Source organism: Narcine bancroftii, chromosome 1 (assembly GCF_036971445.1).
Source record: "Narcine bancroftii isolate sNarBan1 chromosome 1, sNarBan1.hap1, whole genome shotgun sequence".
Classification (NCBI taxonomy): Eukaryota; Metazoa; Chordata; class Chondrichthyes; order Torpediniformes; family Narcinidae; genus Narcine; species Narcine bancroftii.
In genome coordinates this window covers 367,879,794-367,902,430 of record NC_091469.1, presented here as the reverse complement: position 1 = coordinate 367,902,430, position 22,637 = coordinate 367,879,794, and the positions used below count along the sequence as shown (strand labels likewise).

The following is a 22,637-nucleotide window of genomic DNA, read 5'->3' as shown; positions in this document are numbered from 1 at the left end:
GATATAGTGAATAAAGTAAAATCAACCACCGTGCGAGTTGTGAAATGCTATAGATCAGTGAAGTGGGACATGGCGCAGGTGACGTGCTCTTGTATTTTGTTCCTTACCCTTTTAGGTTTCTTTTGGGTTATTTTTAAGTTCCCTTAAAGGTTTTTTTTGACTTTAAAGCTATTTTCTTCTTTGTATTTATTTAATTTATATAATGTTTTTCTTTGTTGTATTAGAGTTCGGGAGGGAGGGGAGAGGGGTTGGGGATAAAATAGACTGTGTAAACAATAGACACTATTGTTGGGAAAATTGAAAATTATATATTTTTTAAAAAGGTCGAAGATAAAATTTGGTTTTGAGTTGAACTCAATGAAAGAAATGATCCAAAAAGAGCAATTAAAGGGCAAGGTTCCAATTTAACCTTAAGAATCACCGATAATGTTTGAAAAATCTTTCCAAAATTTTTCTAAACTAGGGCAAGTCCAAAACATGTGAATCAAAGAAGCCTCAGCAATTTTACATTTGTCACATGGAGAATTTATATCAGAGTAAAAGCGAGATAATTTAACTTTAGAAATATGTACTTTATGGACCACTTTAAATTGCACTAAGCAATGTCTTGCACAAAGGGAGGTCGTATTAATCAGATGACAAATGGAATCCCAAACCTCATCAGAAAATGAAAGATTCAAATCCTGTTCCCAGTCTCTCTTTAACGAGGCCATTCTTAAATTAAGCAAATTGTTATAAATAAGAGATATTGAACCTTTATGAGAAAGTTGTAAATCAAAAAGTAAATCAAGAATATTTGCCTCAGGAATTTGTGGAAAATCAGGGATCTGAGATTGAACAAAACGTGTAACTTTCAAATATAAAAAAAGTACCATTTGGCCATTTAAATTTAACCATCAATTGTTGAAAAGAAGCATACTTATTTTGATTAAAAAAGGTCTTTAAAACATTTAATGTCCAATCTGTGCCAATCCTTAAAAGCTATATCCTGCAACGAGGGTAATAAAAAAAATGTGATTAGATATAATAGGACTGGCAAGGGAAAAATTCTGCAATCCGTAAAACCTTCTAAATCTAAATTGTGCCCATATTCTCAAACTATGTTTAACTTATATAAAGAGGAAGATGTAGCACTGCTAAAGACAGAGCTGGTGAAATAAATGCTGTCCACACCAAGCAAGTAAACCAGTAACTGCCGTTCATTCAAACCATGTGCGTTCCTTTTTAAGGGGAGGCAACAGACTCATAGGAGTGATGTTGTAATGCTGCTGTGAGGCTTGGCCGTTCCCCTGGCAATGCGCTCCTGCAGCCTGGAACTTCTGTGTGGTAGTGGGAAAGCACCCGTTCCCTGCTGCGCTGGCTGTTTGCTACGGTGATTCAGCCCATCACGTGCGGGGTTGATCTGGCCTGCTACACCACCCCCACCCCGAATCGCAGTCTCTTTGGATGAGGTTTAGGAGATTGTTTTTGTGTGGACACCTCTGGCACTGTAGTGTAGAGGCAGAGAAAGGCCCTAAACAGTTCAATTGGGCTTTCTTGCGGCGGTCAACTGAGTAAACATGTAATACCTGCCTCCAATGTCTAGAGTATATACAACCCCCTCCCTTCTCAGTACCTTGAAAGGCCCTTTGTAAGGGCACTGCAGAGGGGTTCCTGGTTTGCCTCTGTCTTACAAAGACAAAGTCCATGGCTTTGAGTTCTTGTGGGACATGACTAGTTGCTGTCCTGTGGGTGGTGGTAGGATTTGGAGGTGGGTAGGCGGTGTGGTTCCTCAAGCACTGTAGCACATCTGTGGAGCCGAAATGGATGTCGCCTGGGATGGAGAGCAGTGTGCTGTAGACCATTTCCACCAGTGAGGTAGGGAGGCCCTCTTTAGGTGCTGCGTGGATGCCCAGCAGGACAAATTGGACTTCATTCATCCAGTTGGGCCCACGCAGCCATGATCTGAGAGCTGCTTTTAGATGGCAATTGAAGCGCTCTACCAGCCTATTGGATTGGGAGTGGTAGGCAGTTATGTAGTGTAGCTGGCTGCTGCAGAATTTGGCCAGAGGGAAGAGGTAAACTGGGCTCTCCGGTCTGAAGTTATATGGGAAGGGTCTCCAAAACTAGCAACTCACTGTGAGGTAAAGGCTCTCGCACAGGTCTCCTTGTCGCAGGCTGGCATGGGCACCGCCTCTGGCCAGCATGCAAAGAGGTCGACCATGGTGTAAAGGTACCTCATCCCCGGGCTGATGGGAAGGGACCCTACAATGTCCACGTGCATGTGGTTGGACCTGTCCACTGCAGGCAGGAAATGTTGCACTGGGCCTTTAGTATGCCAATGGACTTTAGCTCGCTGGCATTGTGCACTGATTTTTGCTCAAAGTGAAACCACGCTGAAGCCCGTGCCATACGAACCTGCCTGAAATGAGGCGGACTGTTGACCAGATGGAAAGGTGAGAGAATGCACTTGATTGAATACCCATCATCTCCACTGTCAACTCAAGAGATCACCAATGCAAGGCAGGCTTTTTATAGCATATGACCATGGGATGGTCCAACCTTTCTGCATTCCCACCACGAATTCAACTGAAGCACTTCTATTGCTGCAAGAAAATGCTCCTCATCCCTAACAAGCCTTTGTGCAAGTCCCAAAGTGTAAAGTGAGGAACTGCTGCTTCTGGGTCACAGACCAGTTTTGTGATGGGCAATGATGAAATCTGTGTATGGAAAGGTCAATTAATTTTCAGTCAGTATATCACTGTTGTACATTCAGAATGTTAATAGCCAACTGCATTCTCTGCAAAGTGAAATAAATATGTCATTAAGAAATATCAAGTTAGGGGTTTCACCTTGGGTTTTACTGAACCATGGTTTTCACAAATTCACTGTTGATTTGCTGGAACAGTAATTGGTTCCAAGCAATGGGGAGCACTGCACTATTATAACGTTGATTTAGTAGTAATAATGTATAAAGGATCCTTTCCTAGCATCATTGTGGGAAAGATAGTAATGTGCTGCATTTTTTTGTGATCGAATCCAGATTGCTAATTTGATCCAAATGTTGTTTTCTGCTGTTCGAAAATGTGAAGACATAATGGTCGGCTCCATGGCAGAAAACCATTTGTGCTGCAGAAATTACTTTTATAAAACACAGCAGTATTGTTCAAAGAATTAAGTTGTTTCTGTTGAAATCTACAGACTTTGCATCAGTATTTGAACTTCCTTTCCTCATCTGGCTGTTTACAATCTGTCTGTCATGAACATTTTTACATGGATAGCAAGATCAGCCCTTTAATCTCCTGGAGACATATATGGTGCATCAAAGAAGCCCAAGCCTCAATCTTGGAATTTAAGCATGAAATTTTGACTTTATTCGGTGGTATAAAGCAGGGTTTAGCAAGGTGACAAATAGCTGCGACAAGCCTGAAACAAAATTTGAAAATTCTGGAAACACTCAAGACATTAGGTCAGCAACAATGAAAAGTGAAACAAAGTTAACTTTTCATGTCAACCTGGAATATAAACTGTTTCTCATTTCCACTGATAATGATAATGATGGTAATGAGTTTATTGACATACACATGCACAATGTAATTCTTAATTGCTACAGCCGAACAGATAGTAAAGAAAAACTGTAATAGTAGCTAATTGAATTAAATAACAGAGTCAGTAAATACACAAGATAATAAATATTCACAGTAATACTGGTGCAAAAATAAGGATTTGCAATAATGCAGGCAGTTCTTTTGTGATGTAGGAGTAGTTTATGGGCATTTTACACAGAAACTTCAGAATTACTTGAACTCTATTTTTGTGGGAAAGAAAAGGGTTATCTGAAACTGTGGTAATGGAGGCTCACCCCAGTTCGATGTTATGGTTTTGCAGAAAACCCAATGTAAATTTAATGGACACACAAAAGTATTTCTACTTCAGCTTTTACACTGCAACAGTATGAGCAGTTTTAAAAACATTTTTAATCATTCATCTGAACCATTTACTTATATATAGGTGGAATTTGCAATATTCGTGTTTCCATGGTTTGTGATTCTAATATCTATAATGTGTGAACACACCATTAATCTTTTGAACAAAATGTAATATTGTTATGTGGTTTGATGTGGGGTTTGTATTTAGTTCAAATCCTAATAATTTCTTCATGCATTTAAAATAAACTATTCATATCCTTTGAAATGTTCTGGGAATATCCAATGAGTCACCCATGACCTTTTGTAGTTTCTGAAGGCAAAATCAACAGTATAATACATGACCAATAAATTGGTAAATGTTGGCCAGAGACAGGCCTGGTGATTATTAGTTCCCTCTGTGCAGATGTAAACTTGCCTTCAAGTAGGTGCACCAAATCTACTTTGGCCTGACCCTCCATAAGTTAATAAAATTGACCATTCTCAGTTTAAGACCTTTATGACTCTCAAATACAGAGTTATGGTCACTTTCCAAAAATGACCCCCCACTGACATTTCCTCCTCTTGACCAGCTACAATCCCCAAGTTAAAGTTCAGTAATACTCCAATACTCATTGATCTCCTATGTTTAAAAAAACTTGCTTTCTGAGTCATTAATGTTGAGGCAATCACAGTTAACTTGGGAGATTTGAAATCTTTTAGTACAATAACTCTATATTTATTGCCTCTCTCTGATATCTGCCTATTATATCTGTTGTCCTATCTCCAGTTGACTACTGGGAGCTCTCTAATATGCCACCCACAAAGTGATGACACCATTATACCTAACCTCTACCTACAGTATATGGCACTGTTTAATGTTCCTTCTAGGATCTCTGTCTTCAACACTGAAGTAATGCAAACTTTGACTAGCTGTACACTAGCTCCTCTCCATTTACTCTCCTCTCTGTAGATAGATTTCTAATATTGCCAGGTATGCTGTCACTGAGGTAAGCAAATAAATAACTCAATCATATATATATATATATATATATATAGGTTTTATTAGACAAAAAACACATCTGTCTCTTTGCAATGACATACACTGAAAATAATGGATTGATAAAGTTGTAACTTAAAACCATCAGAGTGAAGCATGGAAGTCTGCAAAACACAGAAATGCTGGAGGAACTCACCAGGTCTTGTAGCATTTATGGGAGGTAAAGTTACATAACCAATCTTGCAAACCTTCTTCAAGGTATGAGCAAATTCGTGGCAGAAAAACAATGGTCAATGTTTCAGGTTGGAACCACAGTGAAGGGTTTAAACCCAAGATTCTGATCATTCATTTTCTCCCACTGATGCTGCTCTTCCTGCTGAGTTCCTCCAGGGGATTGTATTTTTTTGGTTTCAGAAACCAGCATCTGTAGTCTCTTGCGTCTGTCTGAAATTAATCTTAGGAACAGTCAGGTTGAAAGATAGGACAAGGTGTTGCAATCCCTGATGTTTCGATATTGGTTTAGATTGTTCCTCTCTCATTGAGTTAGTATAATCAGCTACCTCTATCACGACAATGGAGGATGATCATTAGGGAATATTAGCCAGTATCGGGAACATCTTCAGTTGTTCCCTGCTATCAGAATCAGGATTTATTGTTATGAACAAGTCATGAAATTCAGTGTTCTGCAGCAGATTCATAGAGCAAATGTAAATATTACAACCATCTTACCTTACGACATTACTGGAAAAATTAAAATAATAATAATAGGGCACGAAAAGTCAGGCAGTGTCTTTGGCTTATTGATTATTCAGGAACCTGATGGCAGTGGGGAAGAAGCTGTCCTTGTGCCGCTGAGTGCTCGTTTTTAGGCTCCTGTACCTTTTCCCCAATGGTAGCAGAGTGAAGAGGACATGGCCTGGGTGGTGGGGGTCTTTGAGGATAGAGGCTGTTTTTTAAGACACCGTCTCGTGTAGATGTCCTCGATGGAGTGAAGTCTGGTGCCTGTGACATTGCAGGCTGAGTTAACAAACTTCTGCACTTTATTCTTGTCCTGAGAGTTGGCGCCTCTTTACCAGGCAATGATGCAACCAGCCAGAATGTTCTCCACAGTACACCTGTAGAAGTCTTCAATGATATACTGAACCTCCTCAAACACTTCACAAAGCATAGCCGCTGGCAAGCCTTCTTTGTGATTACATCAACGTGGAGGCTCCAGGACAGATCCTTGGAGATGTTGACACCCAAGAATTTGAAGTTCTTTACCCTCTCCACTACTGAGCCCTCGATGAGGACTGAGTCGTGTTCTCCTGACTTACATTTCAGCCTTTTAAATACAATACCCTGTCTGCTAAGGCAGGGCAACCACAGACTGGTTAGATCTGGGAGTGTGTCCTATATATGTTTCTCCGATTGGTCATTTGGAGCCCAGATAGGATCCCTCCTTTTTGCTAGAACCAGTGACTGCTCACTTCAACTGAGTCAGAGTGGGATTTAATTGACTTTCTGAGGGCCTGCCCTGAGATTCCTACTTCCCTCTGAAGCTTAGTCATGGATTTGGCACAAATCTTCTATAACCGACTTCAACTGGTGCACCCTCACTTTCCAGCCTCATTTCAGGTATAAAAATGCTGGAAACACTCAGCAGGTCAAGCGAAGGATCTTTAACCGAAATATGAGCTCTGCTTTTTATTTCACAGATACTACCTTACACACTGAGTGTTTAAAGCATTTTCTGTTTTTAATTTGAAATATCAGCCTTGGCAGCTTTTTGATTCTAATCACCTTATTCCAATTTGCTTTTGTTTTCAATCTTTTTCTGGAATTGGGCTCAGACTAAATGATGATGTTTATTGTCATCTACATAAGTACAATGTACATATGTATCAAAATTCTTACTTGCTGCAGCCAGGCAGATATTTTTGTAAGAAATAAACCATTCCAATAGTGTACATTAAATTACCCCAGTGCAGAAAGGGACAGTAAATACAAAGGATAAATAATATTCACAGTAACAATGCAGTTAAAAAAATTTACACTGTATGATTTTTCCTAGCATGAAGCCAGACAAAGATAATTTTATTGAAATGGCATTCAAATGGAGGGCAGTTGCCAGCCAAACTCTCCTCATCACATATCTGATAATAGTTTACTTAAATCCTTAATTCTGAAATTGTCAGATAACTCTCAGTTGCTGCTCTGTTGGTAAATGCTGCCAGAGTAGTTTGTAGAGGCAGGCAAAACTGAAAATATTTAGATAGGTACATGGCTAAGAAATATTCAGAACTGAGTGCAGGCAAATGGGACTCGCTTGAGCAGGCAACTTGGTCAGCATGGATCAAATGGGCCAAAGGGCCCATAAAAGTGCTGTAACATTCGAAGACTATGATTGCTGCAATCACATAGCATACAGTCGTGATCTTAATTCTATGCCATTCTGACTGTAAAACTTTAATGATCAATTAACAGTATTGAATAAGTGTTTCTTAATTTTGAACTTCATAAAGGAATGAGATGCACTTAGGTATTACATTTCTTCCAATTACCTGTGCTTTTTCATTAAAATAGGCAAATGATGAAACATGTACTTCATTATCAAAGTTATGCACAATTTTGCTATTACCAAAAACAAAAAAATGCCAAGTACACATTTCCATACAATTCACAATCAGGCAGGATATTGTAACAGAAATACGATCAATCAAAAAAAAACAAAATTCATATTATTATCCTTCAATAATTTATATAGCAGGTAACCACCTTATTTAGTCTGTGTAAGCTGGAAACAGTGAGTTATTGCTTGAGTTGTTGATGCCGAGCTCTCCTAAAAACACAATGAGTGGCTTCTGTTTACTATGAGCCAGGTCCGCTGGCTGACCTGGACCTTCAAAGATCATTGAGAACAGAGGATTGAATTGATCAATATTTTCTGTATAAGATTTATAACAAAACATCATAATATTTGGATTCAGAGTCTCTGTCCTTTCAACTTGGTTTAGCTTTTGCAACTTGTAAATTGTGACAAAACATTTTATTGAAGAATTTCAAAAGTTCTAACAACCTTGCGCTGTGCAGTTTAACTGTTATTGCAGAGTCGTCCAATTGTTCCACTTCATTTTGCCTGAATCAAGTATTCACCTCCAGTAATTTGTGTTTATAAGGAATAAATAAAATAATTATTAATCCAAGATTTCAGATTTATTCTGATTCAGATTTATTGTCAGATTTCATACATGATATCATGTACAACCCTGAGGTTCTTGTTCCTGGGGGCAGGGCAAAATGACCACTTACTTGCAGTGCAAAAAAAACTGAATCAATGTACACGTGTAAACAAATGAAGAAATAGAAACAAGCTGTGCAATACAGAGAGATTAAAAAAAATCAATGAAGTGGAAAAGTAAGAGTCCTTAAATATGACCCTGATTGAGTTTGTTGTTGAGTCTGATGCTGGAGGGGTAGCAGTTATTCTTGAACCTGCTGGTGTGAATCTTGTGGTACCGACACCTCTTTCCTGATGGTAGCAGCGAGAACAGAGTGTGTTCTGGGTGGTGTGGATCCTTGATGATTGCTGCTGCTCTTCGATGGCAACATTCCCTGTAAATGTTCTTGATAGTGGGAAGGGATTTGCCTGTGATGTCCTGGGCTGTGTTCACTACCTGTTGCAGGACTTTACATTCAGGGGTATTGGTGCCCTAAACAGACTGTGAAGCAGCAGGTCAGCACCATACATCTATCGATATTCATTAGGGTTTCCAAAGTCTTACCAAACCTCTGCAACTCCTGAGGAGATTAACACTCTGTGTAAATAAAATAAAACAAAGTAAGAAAATGAATGAATAGTTTAATGTCTTTGAAGATCATGATAACTTATACCTATTCTACAATCTCCTCAGCTCTGAAGAGAATAACATCAGGATTGAACCAAGCAGCCTTGAAGTTGAATCATGTTTTCTTACCAATCAACCAATTAATTCCAAAGGTTTAACAGATGTCATGCAAAATGTAAGAACACAATCCTTTTCTTTTAGTTCTTTTAAATGCATTGGTATTGTTGACATTATATAAATAACATCACCAATCTGTATATTTTCAGTATTAGTTGTAAATTGAGAACTCAGTAAATTTTTAGCATTTGGGTAGTACCCTTCCTCATCAAAGGCTTTCCCTCACCAATACTTTCATCATTTTTAACTGCTGAAGCTGTGACTAATTTGAGGTGTAATGGAAACATTGATAGTATACAATATAGTATGATATTGATATTGATAGTATACTGGCAAGAGTGGTATTCTTCTGGAAAAAAATGATGCCTATTTTTAATCAGATGATATAGGAGCAGAAATAGGCCCATTGGGCACATTGAGTCCCGTCCTGCCATTCTAATCATGAACTGATCACATTCTCCCACTTACCCCCACTCTCTGGCTTTCTCCCCATCACCTCTGACATCCTTTAATATGCAGAAAGAAAACAGGAAGTCTTGTAAACACTTGGCAGGTCAGACACCATCCATGAAAGGAGAATCAAAATTAATGTTTCATGTCAAGGGCATTCCATCAGAAGAAGATGCTCCATCAGGAGGCAGTTTCACCAGAGTGAAAAAATTCTGCTGCTGGGACCTCAGTGTGAGAGATTATAAATAAAGGTCTGCAAAGTGAAATGCTTAATCCATCTGGAGGCTTGAGAAAGAGCCTGCATTTGTTAACAAGTATTTTGAACATAATACAGGTACACCATCCTTTGAGCTTGTGGGTGAACAACAGAGACCATTCATTAAAAAAAAAGTTTACAAATATTTTTAAGTTAAGTCTGTCAGGGGTTCTGGTAATTCTGGACAAGTGCCACAGTACTGGAGGACTTTGAGCTTCCTGGACCCCCTGTGGTACAGGGTCAGTGGGTCTTGAGGGCTCTGACTCAGGTCGTGGGGTGGATTGGTTCACTTCCCCAAGCAGTGTGCTCTGAGACCCTGAGTGGGGTACTAAGTAGTTCCTGGCACACTTGAAGCATCGGATCCTCAGTTCTGGTGGGTGCCAGGTATCTGATTGAACGGTGTCCTCTGTGCCATCAGGGTAAGCCACTTAGGCATATGTTGGGTTAGGGGGTCTGTCTTGCTCCTCCTCACATGCTTTCTTAGTAGGACTGGCCCTGGTGCCATCAGTCAAGCTGGGAGAGTAGTTGCAGTCATGGATTTCCTTTGGAAAGCAAACAAGCTCGAGAAGAGGTGTGTTGTTTGCTGTGCAAAGGAGTGACCTAATGGAGTGGAGTGCCACAGGTAGGACTTCCTGTCAGCATAAGTCTGGAAGGCCTTTGGACCGAAGAGCCAGTTTCATGGCCTTCCATACAGTCACTTTCTCTTTTTCAGCTTCTCTGATCCCCCGGGGATTGTAGCTAGTCGTCCTGCTTGAGGCAATGCCCCTTATGAGCTACGGTGTAGCTCTTCGCTCATAAATGATGAGCCCTGGTCACTATGAATATAGCTGGGATACCCAAACAGGGCAAAAATAGAGTGCAAGGCCCTGATGACTGTGGTGGTGGTCATGTCTGAGCAGGGGATGGTGAATGGAAAATGTGAATATTCGTTGATAATGTTGAGAAAGTACACGTTTCCATTGGTGGACACTGAGTCATTTCGAAGGGGTGGGATGCCTTTATCAGGTGTGCTTTGTTGGAGCAGTAGAAGTGCAGCTTGCACTCTGCACAGACATGGCAGAACCTGATCATTTCCCTGATGTCCTCAATGGAGTAGGGCAGGTTGCGAAGCCTTGACAAAATGAGCCATGCAAGTGATGCCTGGGTGGCAAAGCTCATCGTGCAGTGACCGCAACTGGCTGGTGTGTGCAGAGGCACAGCTTCCTCTTGACAGGGCATCTGGTGGTTCATTGAGAGTACCTGGCCTGTATGTTATGTCATAATTATAGGTGGAGAGTTCGATCCTCCACCTAGCGATCTTTTGCCCCTTTTTGCATTATTAAACATTATTAAACACTGGTGAACAGTGTAAATTTTATGCTGGCTAGGTAATGCCTCCAGTGCCTGATGGGCTCTACAATGGTTTGAGCCTCTTTCTCCACAGATGGGTCCTGAAGCTCGTGGCCTTGTAGGGTGCAGGAGAAAAAGGCTGGCCTGCCTGCCTGGTTAAGGGTAGTGACCAGAGCTATGTCAGAGCCATCACTTTCCACCTGGAAGGGTGTGTTCTCATCCACTGCATGCATGGTGGGCTTTGCGATGTAGCTCTTAACGTAATCAAAAGCCATCTGGGCTTCAGCCAACAATGGGAAAGAAGTGGACTTTAACAGGGGGTGGACCTTATTCACGTAGTGAGGGACCCACTGGACGTAGTAGGAGAAAAAGCCCAGACATCTCTTTAAGGCTTTTATGGTCCTCAGGATTGGGATGTCTAACAGGGTGTGCATCTGGTTGGGGTCAGGGCCAATGATGTCATTCTCTACCACATAGCCCAGGATCACCAGACATTTCGTCCAGAACCACACTTACTGGAGACGTACATGAGGTTCAGGGCCTTCGCCGTGTGGAGAAACCTCTAGAGGTTGGTGTCATGGTCTTCCAGAGAGTGTCCACAATGGTGACATTGTCGAGATAAGGAAAGAAGGCCTTTAATCCAAACTTGTCGACTATTTTGTCCATCTGTCTCTAGAAGACCAAGAACTCATTTGTGATACCAAAAGGGACCCTCTGGAACTGATAGAACCATCCGTCTGCCTCAAATGCTGTGTAGGGGCAGTCCTTGTGGAATGGATCAGTAACTAATGGCATGCAGCTTTCTGGTCAATGGTCGAATAGACACGGTACTATGTAATTTCGTTTACCAAGTCCGAAATTCGAGGGAGGGGGTACGGATCTAGGAGTGTGAAACTAGCAATCACTAGCCTAGACCTTTCTTCCCCTTTCATGACTACTACATGGGTTCTCCATGAGCTGTTGCTAGGTTCAATTATGTTTTCTTCGAGCAGCTGCTGTGTCTCAGTTGGCAATGAACAGTATGGAGAGGTGGGGGCTGGTCCTTCGGGATTCAGGCACGGGTTGAACAATGATTCAGAGGCTGCACACGCGGTCACCCTCTTTGGGTTCCCTTTAGCCTAGCAGACCTTCACCCAGAGTCCTCGCTTACCAAATCCTGCACACACGGAGTCCTTGGGAGGACATCGGGTGCAGGGGTACTGTACCTGTCCACAGAAGTAGTATTCCTGGTCGTGTGTGGCTGCAGTGGTTGGCGCTGGGGTTGTGGGGGTCACAGATGCCCCAATGACCCAGTCCTCTGAAAAGGCACCACTATCACCCATTATGTTGTCAACTCCCAGTTGGGCCTGCTCAAGCACTTTCACCAGCTCCAGGATGCTGGCCAAGTCTTTCTTCTCCAACTCTTGCAGTTGCTGCCTCACATACCTCAACCTCACTCCTGCCACGAGGGTGTCCCGGATTTGTTCCTCCTCTCTGACTTGGGCTGCTACCACTTTGTCGTGGCATTTTCTGGTCAGGGCTCACAGTTCAAGAATATAGTCATCCAGTGACTCACCTAGACGCTGCCAACGTTAAGAGAGTTGGTGTCTCGCCAGCATATCATTCTGGAACCTCATGAGGCGGGTCTTCAAGCCTTCTATGGCCAACTCATAGGTAGCACAGTCTCTGATTACACCCTTTGGGGCTGACACAAGAGAGAATTGCCAATCTCTATAGACCATCCAAGTTGAAGACGTCTTGTGTGACCTTCAGGTAGGACTGGAAGCACTCCAGCCAGTAAGCAAATTCCTCTGGGGCCTCGGGACAGAGGGTTGATCTGGAGCATGCCTGGCTTCAAAAGCTATTAAAATTGTAATGCAACTGAATGCACTCAGAGATAAGTGAGGAGTACAAGCACGCTTTTAATAACTTACAATCAATGGCCAGTAGACACAATAGTTCTCAGGTAAATCTGAGGTAAGGCATGAAAACTAGGGTTTATATTGGGGTAGGTGAGGGTGGAGCCAGGGGAGGAGCCAGCCATCTGAACAACACACAGACAATGAATTCCAATTCTCTGAAAGGCCTTCATAGATTGAACAGTAAAAAGTACTATTTTCTTCTCACCCACCATAACCAAAGTATTCTGACACTGTAGATCTCGGCTGCAAAAACACAAGTAGGATTAAATGACGTGCCAGTTATGTCACCCATGGGAATTAAGCCAATACACTGCAATTCATCTGAAATCCAGAGCAAGTTTATTTTTTACAGACCAGTTCAGTGAAAATCAGGAGAAAATCCTCTGCTGGTTGGAATCATACCTACTCAGCCATAGGATATCTCTGCAGAAGTTCAATAGGATAGTGTCCAAGGCCTAAGTAGTTCTCAGTCTTTTTTCTCCATTCACATACCACCTTAAGTAATCCTTTACTAATCACAGAGCACCAGTGGCATAGGGATTACTTAAGGTGAAATGTAAGTGGAAAGAAAACATTTGAAAATCACTGATCTGAAGGATGCACCTCAGTTACTTACCAAGACTCCTTAGACGAAAACTACCAAACCCACAACCTCTACTAGCCAGAAGGAAACCACCACCTGGAATTTACCCTCCAAGCCACAAGCCACCCACCACCTTGATTGGGAAATATATAGCTATTCCTTCACTGACTCGGAGTCAAATTCCTGGAACTCGTTTCTTAAGTGCACTAGGGGCTAATGCACTCACCTCAAGAATTGTGGCAGTTCAGGAAGGTAGCTCACCACTGCTACCTTTTCAAGAGCAATTCGGGATGGGCAATCAAATGCGGGCTCAGCCTGTAAAGCCCACGTAATTTAATGAATAAAAAAGTTATTTTTTAGGCTTCAAAGTAATACTGAAACACTAAATACCTCAAATAAAAGTTATATTTAATTTTATACTTTCAACTAATATGCTGAGGTCTAAAAAAATTCTAATGTCTATTTCCTAACTGAGGAGGGCATAATTTATTTCATGGTACGGTAATTGTTATAGTTACAAGTAATGACTTAAATTTAAATTGAGACATACAGAATGAGCCCTCTTGGCCCATGACCCCATACCACCCAATTACATCCAATTGACCTACAACCTTGATATGTTTTGAACGATGGGAGGAAAATGTAGCACCCAGATGAAATCCATGCAAACACAGGGAGAATGTGCCAGATTCGAACTTCAGTCGCTAACACTGTAACAGTTAACTGTTATACTAACCATGATGCCCCATTCATATTTTATTCTGTTTTACAAAAAACTTCAATTTTTGCGATAAAATTGCACTTTAATCAAAGTGCAGCTGGGAAAGACAGGATACATGAGGTCTTTTAGATTTTTCCTCTTTGGTCAGGATGTAAAATGTTATCATAAAGCTATTCTAGAGCATTAAAACTGATACAGGAATAATTTGTCAATCTATCTGCTGCTGCCCATGACCATATTTTTTTTTAAATATTCTTCTGTGAGAGAGGGGTAAGATGCTGAACCAAATAAATTGTTCCCCTGAAATCAGTAAAAAACACAAGTTAAATAAATTCTTGATTTATTCCTTATTGATGGACTTATTGATGAATCTAATTACAAAGTAAGAGGTCAGGTACACCAACATTCCAATGTTCAGTGTGTCTCATACTTCTGCCCTGCCATGTATAGGCATGGAAGTTAAAGATACACTGAACAATGAGGGTGGAGGAGAGTGAATTTCCAAGACACTGCTGCCCACAACAATGCATAGTCCAGTCCTTTAATATTGATGCTATCACATACCCTGACATCAGCATTGTATGACCAACATTAATATGTTAAAATCAATCAGATGCTCTATAAATTGTCAAATCTTTATAATTAGAAACTATATGTTCCCTTCTTATTAAGTAAAAATACTACCATCGATGTCTAAATAAACCAAAGATTTTATTATGACTTTTCAAAGCATGTCAAGATATGGTTTAAACTAGTGGTTCTCAATCTTTTTCTTTCCACTCACAATCCACTTTAAGTAATCCCTATGCCATAGGTGCTCTGTGATTAGTAATCCCTATGCCATAGGTGCTCTGAGGGTAGAAAGAAAAAGTTTAAATACCACTGTTTTAATCATAGACTCGTTACGTGCACGGTTTCATAACTCCAAAGGAAATAGGCCAATTACAATTTTTCTCAAGCAAAATATTTCAGTAACAATTGGGTCTAAAGCAGTAATTCTCAAACTTCCCTTTCCTCTCACATACCACCTAAAGCAATCTCTTACTAATTAGAGAGCGATGATGGCATAGGGAATAATTAAAAGTGGTATGTGAGTGGAAAGGAAAAGGTTGAGAACCACTGGTTTAAATAATAAGAATATTGGTAGCCCGTTACTATTACATGGTATTGTGTGTTATATTTTTTGTGTTATAAGATAGGTGCAAATAGACAGAAAGATTCACGTTCAGTCTCTCATGTGTTGAATTTAGCCGATCTCAGATAGACATAGTGGGGCATAAACCTGATTTAGTGTTTTTTGCCAAGGGAAGAGAATGTCACCTTGAATTCTTGATATTCTCCAGTAATCCTTCACCATTCATAAATACCTCAAAGAATGTGGATGAACATATAAGGTACATTGTGGTTGACTGACTTGCAGGCTTCCACTAAATGACTATGTGAAGGACAACATTTTAAAAGTGGACCTTATTTGGATGCTCTCATTAATTCCAAGTAGCTGCTTGATTGCCTTAGGTCATTGGTTATAGAGTTTTACAGGACAAAATTAGGCCCTTCAGCCCAACTTGTCGTTGCCAACCAAGGTGTTTTCCAGAGCAGATCCCATTTGCCTGACATTGGCCCATATCACTCTGATCCTTTACTGACCATGCACCTGACTAGAGATTATTTAAACCCTTCCAACCTCCTTTCATTGAATGCAATGATCAGAGATTTCCTTCCCCTGAATTTTAGTGGCTGGCCAACCTTTCCTTGGGTAGGGAATGATCAGCTGTCAGTTAAAAATAAAGCCCTTACTGTCTTCAGAAGAGGAGGATTGAAGAGAATATAATTCTTTTAAATATATGTAAACATTTTCTGATTAATAACCAGGTGCAAGAAAAGTCAAGAAAGGGCTTTCGACTTGTTGGACATGTACAGCATCAGAATTCCTCAGCCAATCCTACAGCAATGCCCGAAGAAAGCTCAGCAACTAATGGCATGTGGAATCAAAACAAAGAGGAAAAGAACGAACAAAGCGATGTTAATGCAGATGAACCTGCACAGAATCAGGATGCAGAAGGAACACGCGGGGAAGGATCCCAGTGTGAAGAACAAGTGAAAGCTGAGGATCAGCCATCCGCAAAAAGAATGAGTCCAGAGTGCCCAGAAGATGAAAAGGTGATACAGAATGAAAGCGCAACTGGTGGTGATGTCGAAGACAAAGTGAGTGGTAAACAAGGAGCTTTGTCGCCGCTGGAGGTTCGGGAAACTGAAGGGGTAGGCAGACCGTGCAAAGTGGGGACAGCTGTAGTTGAGCAATCTCAGTTGGCAACGGACGGGATACCCAGAACAGAAGGTCACGAAGCCGGCATGTCTGCAGCTAATGCCAGTGAACAAGATGTGCCCTCAGAGCCAGAAATGGCTGGAGGGATCAGGAAGAAGGATGTTGAGGGTGAGTTGCTTTCACTGAACACTGTTTCAGCCCCAGCGAGAGATTTATCTATCATTTCTTTTGTAATACTTGAGCAAAACAATCTCACTTTAAACCAGTCTGATACTTCGTTTTGTTTAATAGGTCTCAGAATTAAACACATAAATGTGCCAAATAAATATTTATTTTGTCTTCTTCTCTTAATCGGTTTTGACATGTTCCTAAGTCCAGTATTTTATTGAGTTGATGGGATCACTAATGAGCACTTTGTCTCCTAGTGCATTATGCCGGTCACACAGTTGCTGCTCACATCACACCCTTGACTTTCCCTTCAATTCACTCACACCCCTCACCCGTCACCTCCCTTTGTCACCCCACAACTCTACCAACTTTCTCTGCCCTCACTCACACCTCCACTCTCCACACTAAGTCCTAGCAACATTTTAGAGAGAGGCATCTTAAAACATGAGCTTTCAGAAAGGGTGAATTCACGTGTAGGGGTGGGGGGCGGGGTGGGGGGAGGTGTGGGTGGTGGTGGAAACAAAATCCTCTGACCTGAAGCATTACCTTTCTCTCTCCCGAGAGGTACCTGGCCTGGTTGAGTACTTCTGTTTATATTTTAGTATTCTGGTATCTGCAACACTTCGTTTTTAGAGAGGCATCCTGCACAATAATGATGATGAGATCAGAGATCTATCTCTCAGTTAGAAAACAGGCAGAAAGTAATTTCCACTCCCAGAAGGACCTACTCAGCCATCCTTGAGCAGCCATTTTGAAAACAAGTCACGCTACAAGTCACACTCCCCTGTTAATGTTTCCTGTTCAAGTAGGTTCCACCACCTTTTCAGACAATATATTCTTAATCAGAACAACATGGCAGAGGAAAAATGCTTATTCAGGCTGTTTATATTTATGTTAAAAAGATGTATCTGTTGTTTATAAATATGAAAGCAATTTATGACATTTTTATTTTTGTTTACATAAGTTTAACCGAGATTAAATCTAAAATTGCTGATATCCCTCAAGAAGGACAATGGAGAGAGAGAGAGGTTTGTGTCCTGACACATCATCACAAATTCTGGAACAGGAGCTATATTCATTTTTTGGATATGCAGCCTCCAATTTTGGAAGTACAAGAGGGCTTCTTCCCCAAAGACATGGTACAAACCATCTGATAGAGGAAGTTCAAGCTGAAATGGTTTTTTTTTTCAGTTTCTCCCCAAAAGGCAAATCGGCGTTGCCATTTTTAGCTGATCAATCTCTTTTTTAAGGAAATCACATGGGATCAATGACTTAATTTACTGAAATAATTGTGAGTTTGGGAAATGCTTGCATAGGTCATTTTCTCTCAACAGCACGACATTTATGGATGGATAGAATTCAGAGACTGGACTAGGATAACACCATTAGCTCATGGATTTCAGGCTTAATGTTGTCAACTGCTTACCTCCAATGCCCCTTCTTGATTTACAAAAACCAGATCAATATCTATTTTCTGTGTTCTGTTTGGGATAGTCTGGGTGCAGGTCAATGGGACTAGGCAGAAAAATAGTTAGGCACTGACTAGATGGCCTGTTTCTGTGCTGTAATGTTCAATGTTTCTATGGTTCTATAAGTCTGATGCAATTTAGAAGGTCAAACTTGAGGGCAGAGTATGTGGTCAATGACAGGATTCTTAAGAGGGTAGTCCATAGATCCTTTAGGGTTTGCTGCATGTTGATAGGGTGGTTAAGAAAGCATATGGGGTGATGGCCTTCATTACTCATGGGATTGAGTTCAAAAGAGATGATTTAATGTTGCAACTCTATAAAACTGGTTAGATCAAACTTGGAGTATTGCAGTTCTGACTACCTCATTACATAAAGGATATAGAGAGGGTGCAGAGTAGATTTACCAGGATGCAACCTGGATTGGAGAACAAGTTTAATGAAGTAAGGTTGACCAAGCTGGGGCTTTTCTCTTTGGAGAAACATACGATGAGAAGAAACTTGATAGAGGTATATAAAATTATGAGAAGCATAGATAGGGTGGACAAATAATACAATTTTCCTGGCAAGTACCAGAGGAATCTGTTTAAGGTGAGTGGAGGAATGTTCAGGAAAGTTGTCAGAAGTAAGTTTTTTTTTTAAACAGAGAATGGTATATGCCTAGAATGCATTGTCAGGATGGTGGTGGAGGCTGGAACAATTGGGACATATAAAAGACATGGATAAGGCAAGGGCGGCATGGTTAGTGTAGCAGTTGGCACAATGCTGTTATAGCACCAGCAATCGGGACTGGGGTTTGAATCTGGCGCTGTCTGTAAGGAATTTGTACATTCTCCCTGTATTTCCTCCGGGGGCTCTGGTTTCTTCCCACCATTCAAAATGCACCAGCGATCTAGGTCAATTTGGCGGCATGGGCTTGTGGTCCGAATGGCCTATTACTGTATGTCTAAATTTTTTTAAATTTAATTTAAAATAAAAATAAATAAATATAAGAAAAACAGAGGGTTATGGGTGTTTGAGTGGGAATGGTTAGATTGAGGAGTGGGTTTATATCAGCTGTAGGGCTTGTTCTGTTCTGTCATACTCTATATACAACGCTATAAACTCCTGGAATCCTGTGGGCAATTAATTTACATTGTACCTCCTTTCTCCTCAGAAATCAATGCCCTCTCAGTCTGAACCAAGATCAGAACAGAAACAATCTCTCACAGAAAGTGTTACCTTTTGTTTGTGAATTCTTGACTTTACAGTTTCATGATTTCCTTTATGTGATGGTTTGCCCTTTCTCCCTTGCCACTTCAGGGAAGTTATGTTTGTAAAAAATGTTCCAATATTCAGCATCATCTCTTATAATTCCACACATTTTATTAATCACTGTTGTGTATAATTACAAATTTTATGAACATAAATATGTCCCTTTCATCTTAAAATGCTTTGATAAATCATCATACTACTGAATTATTTAACATTCATTTTTCAGGGCATTTTTGAAAATGTCAAATGCCTGTGGTAACCAACTAGTTTCTGAATTTTTTTTCAAAAGTCTAGCTGTCAAGTTCAAAAGTTTAAGTAATCCTTTCTCTTCCAACAGCAGAGCAGAGCTTTTAGTACAACATTATATTGTGAAAGCTGTTCAGATTAGGCATCAAGAAAAATATCAAATAGAAGAAAACAAATATATAAAATAAACGTACAGAAACTCTGTACTATGAATGCAATTAAACCATCATTGTTGCATGTGCAGTTTGGTTAAGACTTTAATAAATTGTACATTAAGGAATTAAAGTTAATTTAGGATTCATCAAAGAGCAATATTCCTGAATAGAAGCAACAAATCCAAATAAATGTATGGTTGTACGAAACCAATTAAAATATATACTTCTGAATTATAAACTAACAGAATGTTTCCCTCATTAACTAGCAGCCTTCAAACACTTACACCAAGGGTCACTTTCAGTTTGTATACTTCTGGTTTAGCAATGTGAAATAAACATTTAGGCAATGCCATTTATCAATTCCATTCTACATTAAACTCAACTGAACTATTAAACAAGCTTTGAAAATGGCAGCCCATCAGATAAATAGAGATGAGAAGAAGACACAGGGAGGAGCTTCAAAGGACTAGTAAAATCTACAGTTATCTAGTTAAATAGAATGGTATGCAACAATAATTTGTACTCAGAAGTTATCTTTCATGTGAAATGTCCAAAGTAGCATTGGAAGTTCTAGTCAGAAAAAGAACAAAAACATAAATTATAACTGAAGAGATAAATTTTGATGTTGACAATTAGAGTTTTGGAAGGAAAACTGAATTCATGGGCATGAGAAAAGATGTCCTGCTCCACCATATATGGCAATGTGAGAACACAGCTGGAATATTCTGTACAGAAACAAAATCAGAAAATGTCTGAAAATTATTTAGCGGTCAGGCATCATCTCTGGGGAGAAAAGCAGTGATGTTTTAGGATAATGACCATCAAATCAGAAACATAGAAAATAGGAGCAGGAGTAGGCCATTTGGCCCTCCATTCAATATGATCATGGCTGAATAATACCCGGTTCCTGCCTTCTTGCCATACCCCCTGATCCCCTTAGCCACAAGGGCCAAATCTAACCTACTCTTAAATATTGACAAGGAACCATCTCAACTACTTCCTGTGGCAAAGAATTCCACAGATCCACCACTCTCTGAGAAGAGATTTTTCCTCATCTTAGTCCTAAAAAACTTTCCCCTTATCCTTAAACTGTGACCCCTGGTTCTAGTTTTTCCCACCATTGGAACCAACCTACCTGCATCTAGTCTGTCTAAACCCTTAAGAATTTTTTATGTTTCTATAAGATCCCCCCTCAATGCAAGCCTATCCAACAGACAAGGAGTAGAGGGTGGAGAGAATAGAAGGAATGTATGTGATCGGGTCCAGACCAATGTTGTCAGGGTGACAATTACTTTAATAACTAGCAGATGGAAACTAAAAATAACAAAAAATGTTGAAACAGAAAGATACAGTCTCATCTGTGGAGATGTTTTTCCCTTTCTTAATATCCCAGGGTTGTATGCAATGTAATCAATGTATTCTGACAATAAATTTGAAATTGAACTTGAACATCTCTAATGTCATTTCAGGGATAGATCCACTGTCAATAACCATTATGAGCCCAATGGTTCCTGCAACTATCTTGACTGCTCCTCCTCCCACCCTGCTTTATGCAAGGACTTAATTCTATTCTCCCAGTTGCTTTGTCTTTGTCACATTTGCTCTGATGGTGCAACTTTTCACATCTGTGTCTTTAAGGTCACTTTGTAATCAAACTTCCCCGATAGGGATCTCAATCATGTCTTTTCTAGCACATTCATTCCCTCTGCTCCACAGCCAGAGCAGGGTTCCCTTCCACCCCTCCACTCTTAACGATAATTTCTATGACCATCAAAATGCATTTCCATCAACAGACAAATCTTCCTCTCCACTCTCACCACCCCCCCCCACCTCCTCCCGGCACCCCATTCAGCATTCCAGAACCATTTCCATTGTGACGGCTAAGTCCTCTCTTCCATTCCCAACATCCACTTCCCTTCTCACAACACTTTCCTATGCAATTAATGCCTGTGCAACACTGGCCTTTTTACCCCGCTCCATCCCACCATTGAAATAGTCAATTTCCGAATGTTGAGGCACTCAGGATTTATTATTGAACTTATTACAGTTTCTCTCCACGGCTGTGGCTTTATCTATGTTTCAAATTATTTTTGTTTATTTTCCAACTGCTTGTTTTTGAAGTCACTAGTACCTTGACAACATTTTCTCCAGTCCTCTTGCTACAACCTAAAACGCATTTATTTTCTCAATTTTCCATTTGCTGAAAGGTCTTTACCCAAAATGTTCTCCCCTGCTTCTCTTCCTACTGGTGCTGTTTGAACTGCTGAATGCTTCCAGCATTCTCCATTTTAATTTTGGATTTGTAGAGTTTTGGTCCAAAGTTGTGTCTGGGTCTGGTCTCTCGGGTAAAGGAAGAGCATTTGAGGATGTGCAGCGAAGTTTCATGAGATTGATCCCTGAGGTGTCGAGTTATAAGGATAAGTTGAGCACTTTGGCTTGATAGACTAAGAATTTAGAAAAATTTAATGTGATCTAATTGAAACATATAAACTTAAAAAATAGTTGACAAAGTAAAGGCTGAGATAATGCTTCTCCTGGCTGGGGTGTCCAGAAATAAATCGTTCATTTCTGAGGTGGGAAGAAATTACTACAGTATTTATCTGGTGGTTTGCCATTTTCAAAGCATGTTTAATAGTTTAGTCTAGTTTAGTGAGGAATGGAATTAATAAATGAATCATGGCATTGCCTAAATTTGGCCATACATTACTGATGTGAGAAGAAATTACTTCACACAGAATGTAGTAAATCTTCCAAATTCTCTACCCAAAATAGTGTGGAGGCTCTGAATGTGGAGATGATTTACTTGGACTTTGGTAAAGCTTTTGACAAGGTCCTGCTGGTCCAAAGGTTTAAGGCACAAGGCATGTTGGCAAACTGGATGGAAATCTGCTGTGCCTTCACTCTCATCAGAGAAATTCCCTTGTGTTCACCCACATTTTTTCTGCTATCCAGCTTTAGGTCCCATATATGAATATTTAAGCATCTCTCTTTCCATTGATGCTGCCTGACCTGCT

At 40.4% G+C, this 22,637-nt stretch overlaps 1 protein-coding gene across 3 annotated transcripts in view; it reads left to right on the top strand.

Annotated features, from left to right (window-relative positions):
- The window catches only part of LOC138750776 (raftlin-like), a 104,461-nt gene that overhangs the window by 43,401 nt on the left and 38,423 nt on the right, over nt 1–22,637 (top strand). For all 3 annotated transcript variants that reach the window (XM_069912928.1, XM_069912918.1, XM_069912924.1), the window contains exons 4-5: nt 8,778–8,886; nt 15,941–16,502. In XM_069912928.1, the coding sequence (XP_069769029.1) occupies nt 8,778–8,886; nt 15,941–16,502 (671 nt within the window). The remainder of the gene's footprint in view (nt 1–8,777; nt 8,887–15,940; nt 16,503–22,637) is intronic.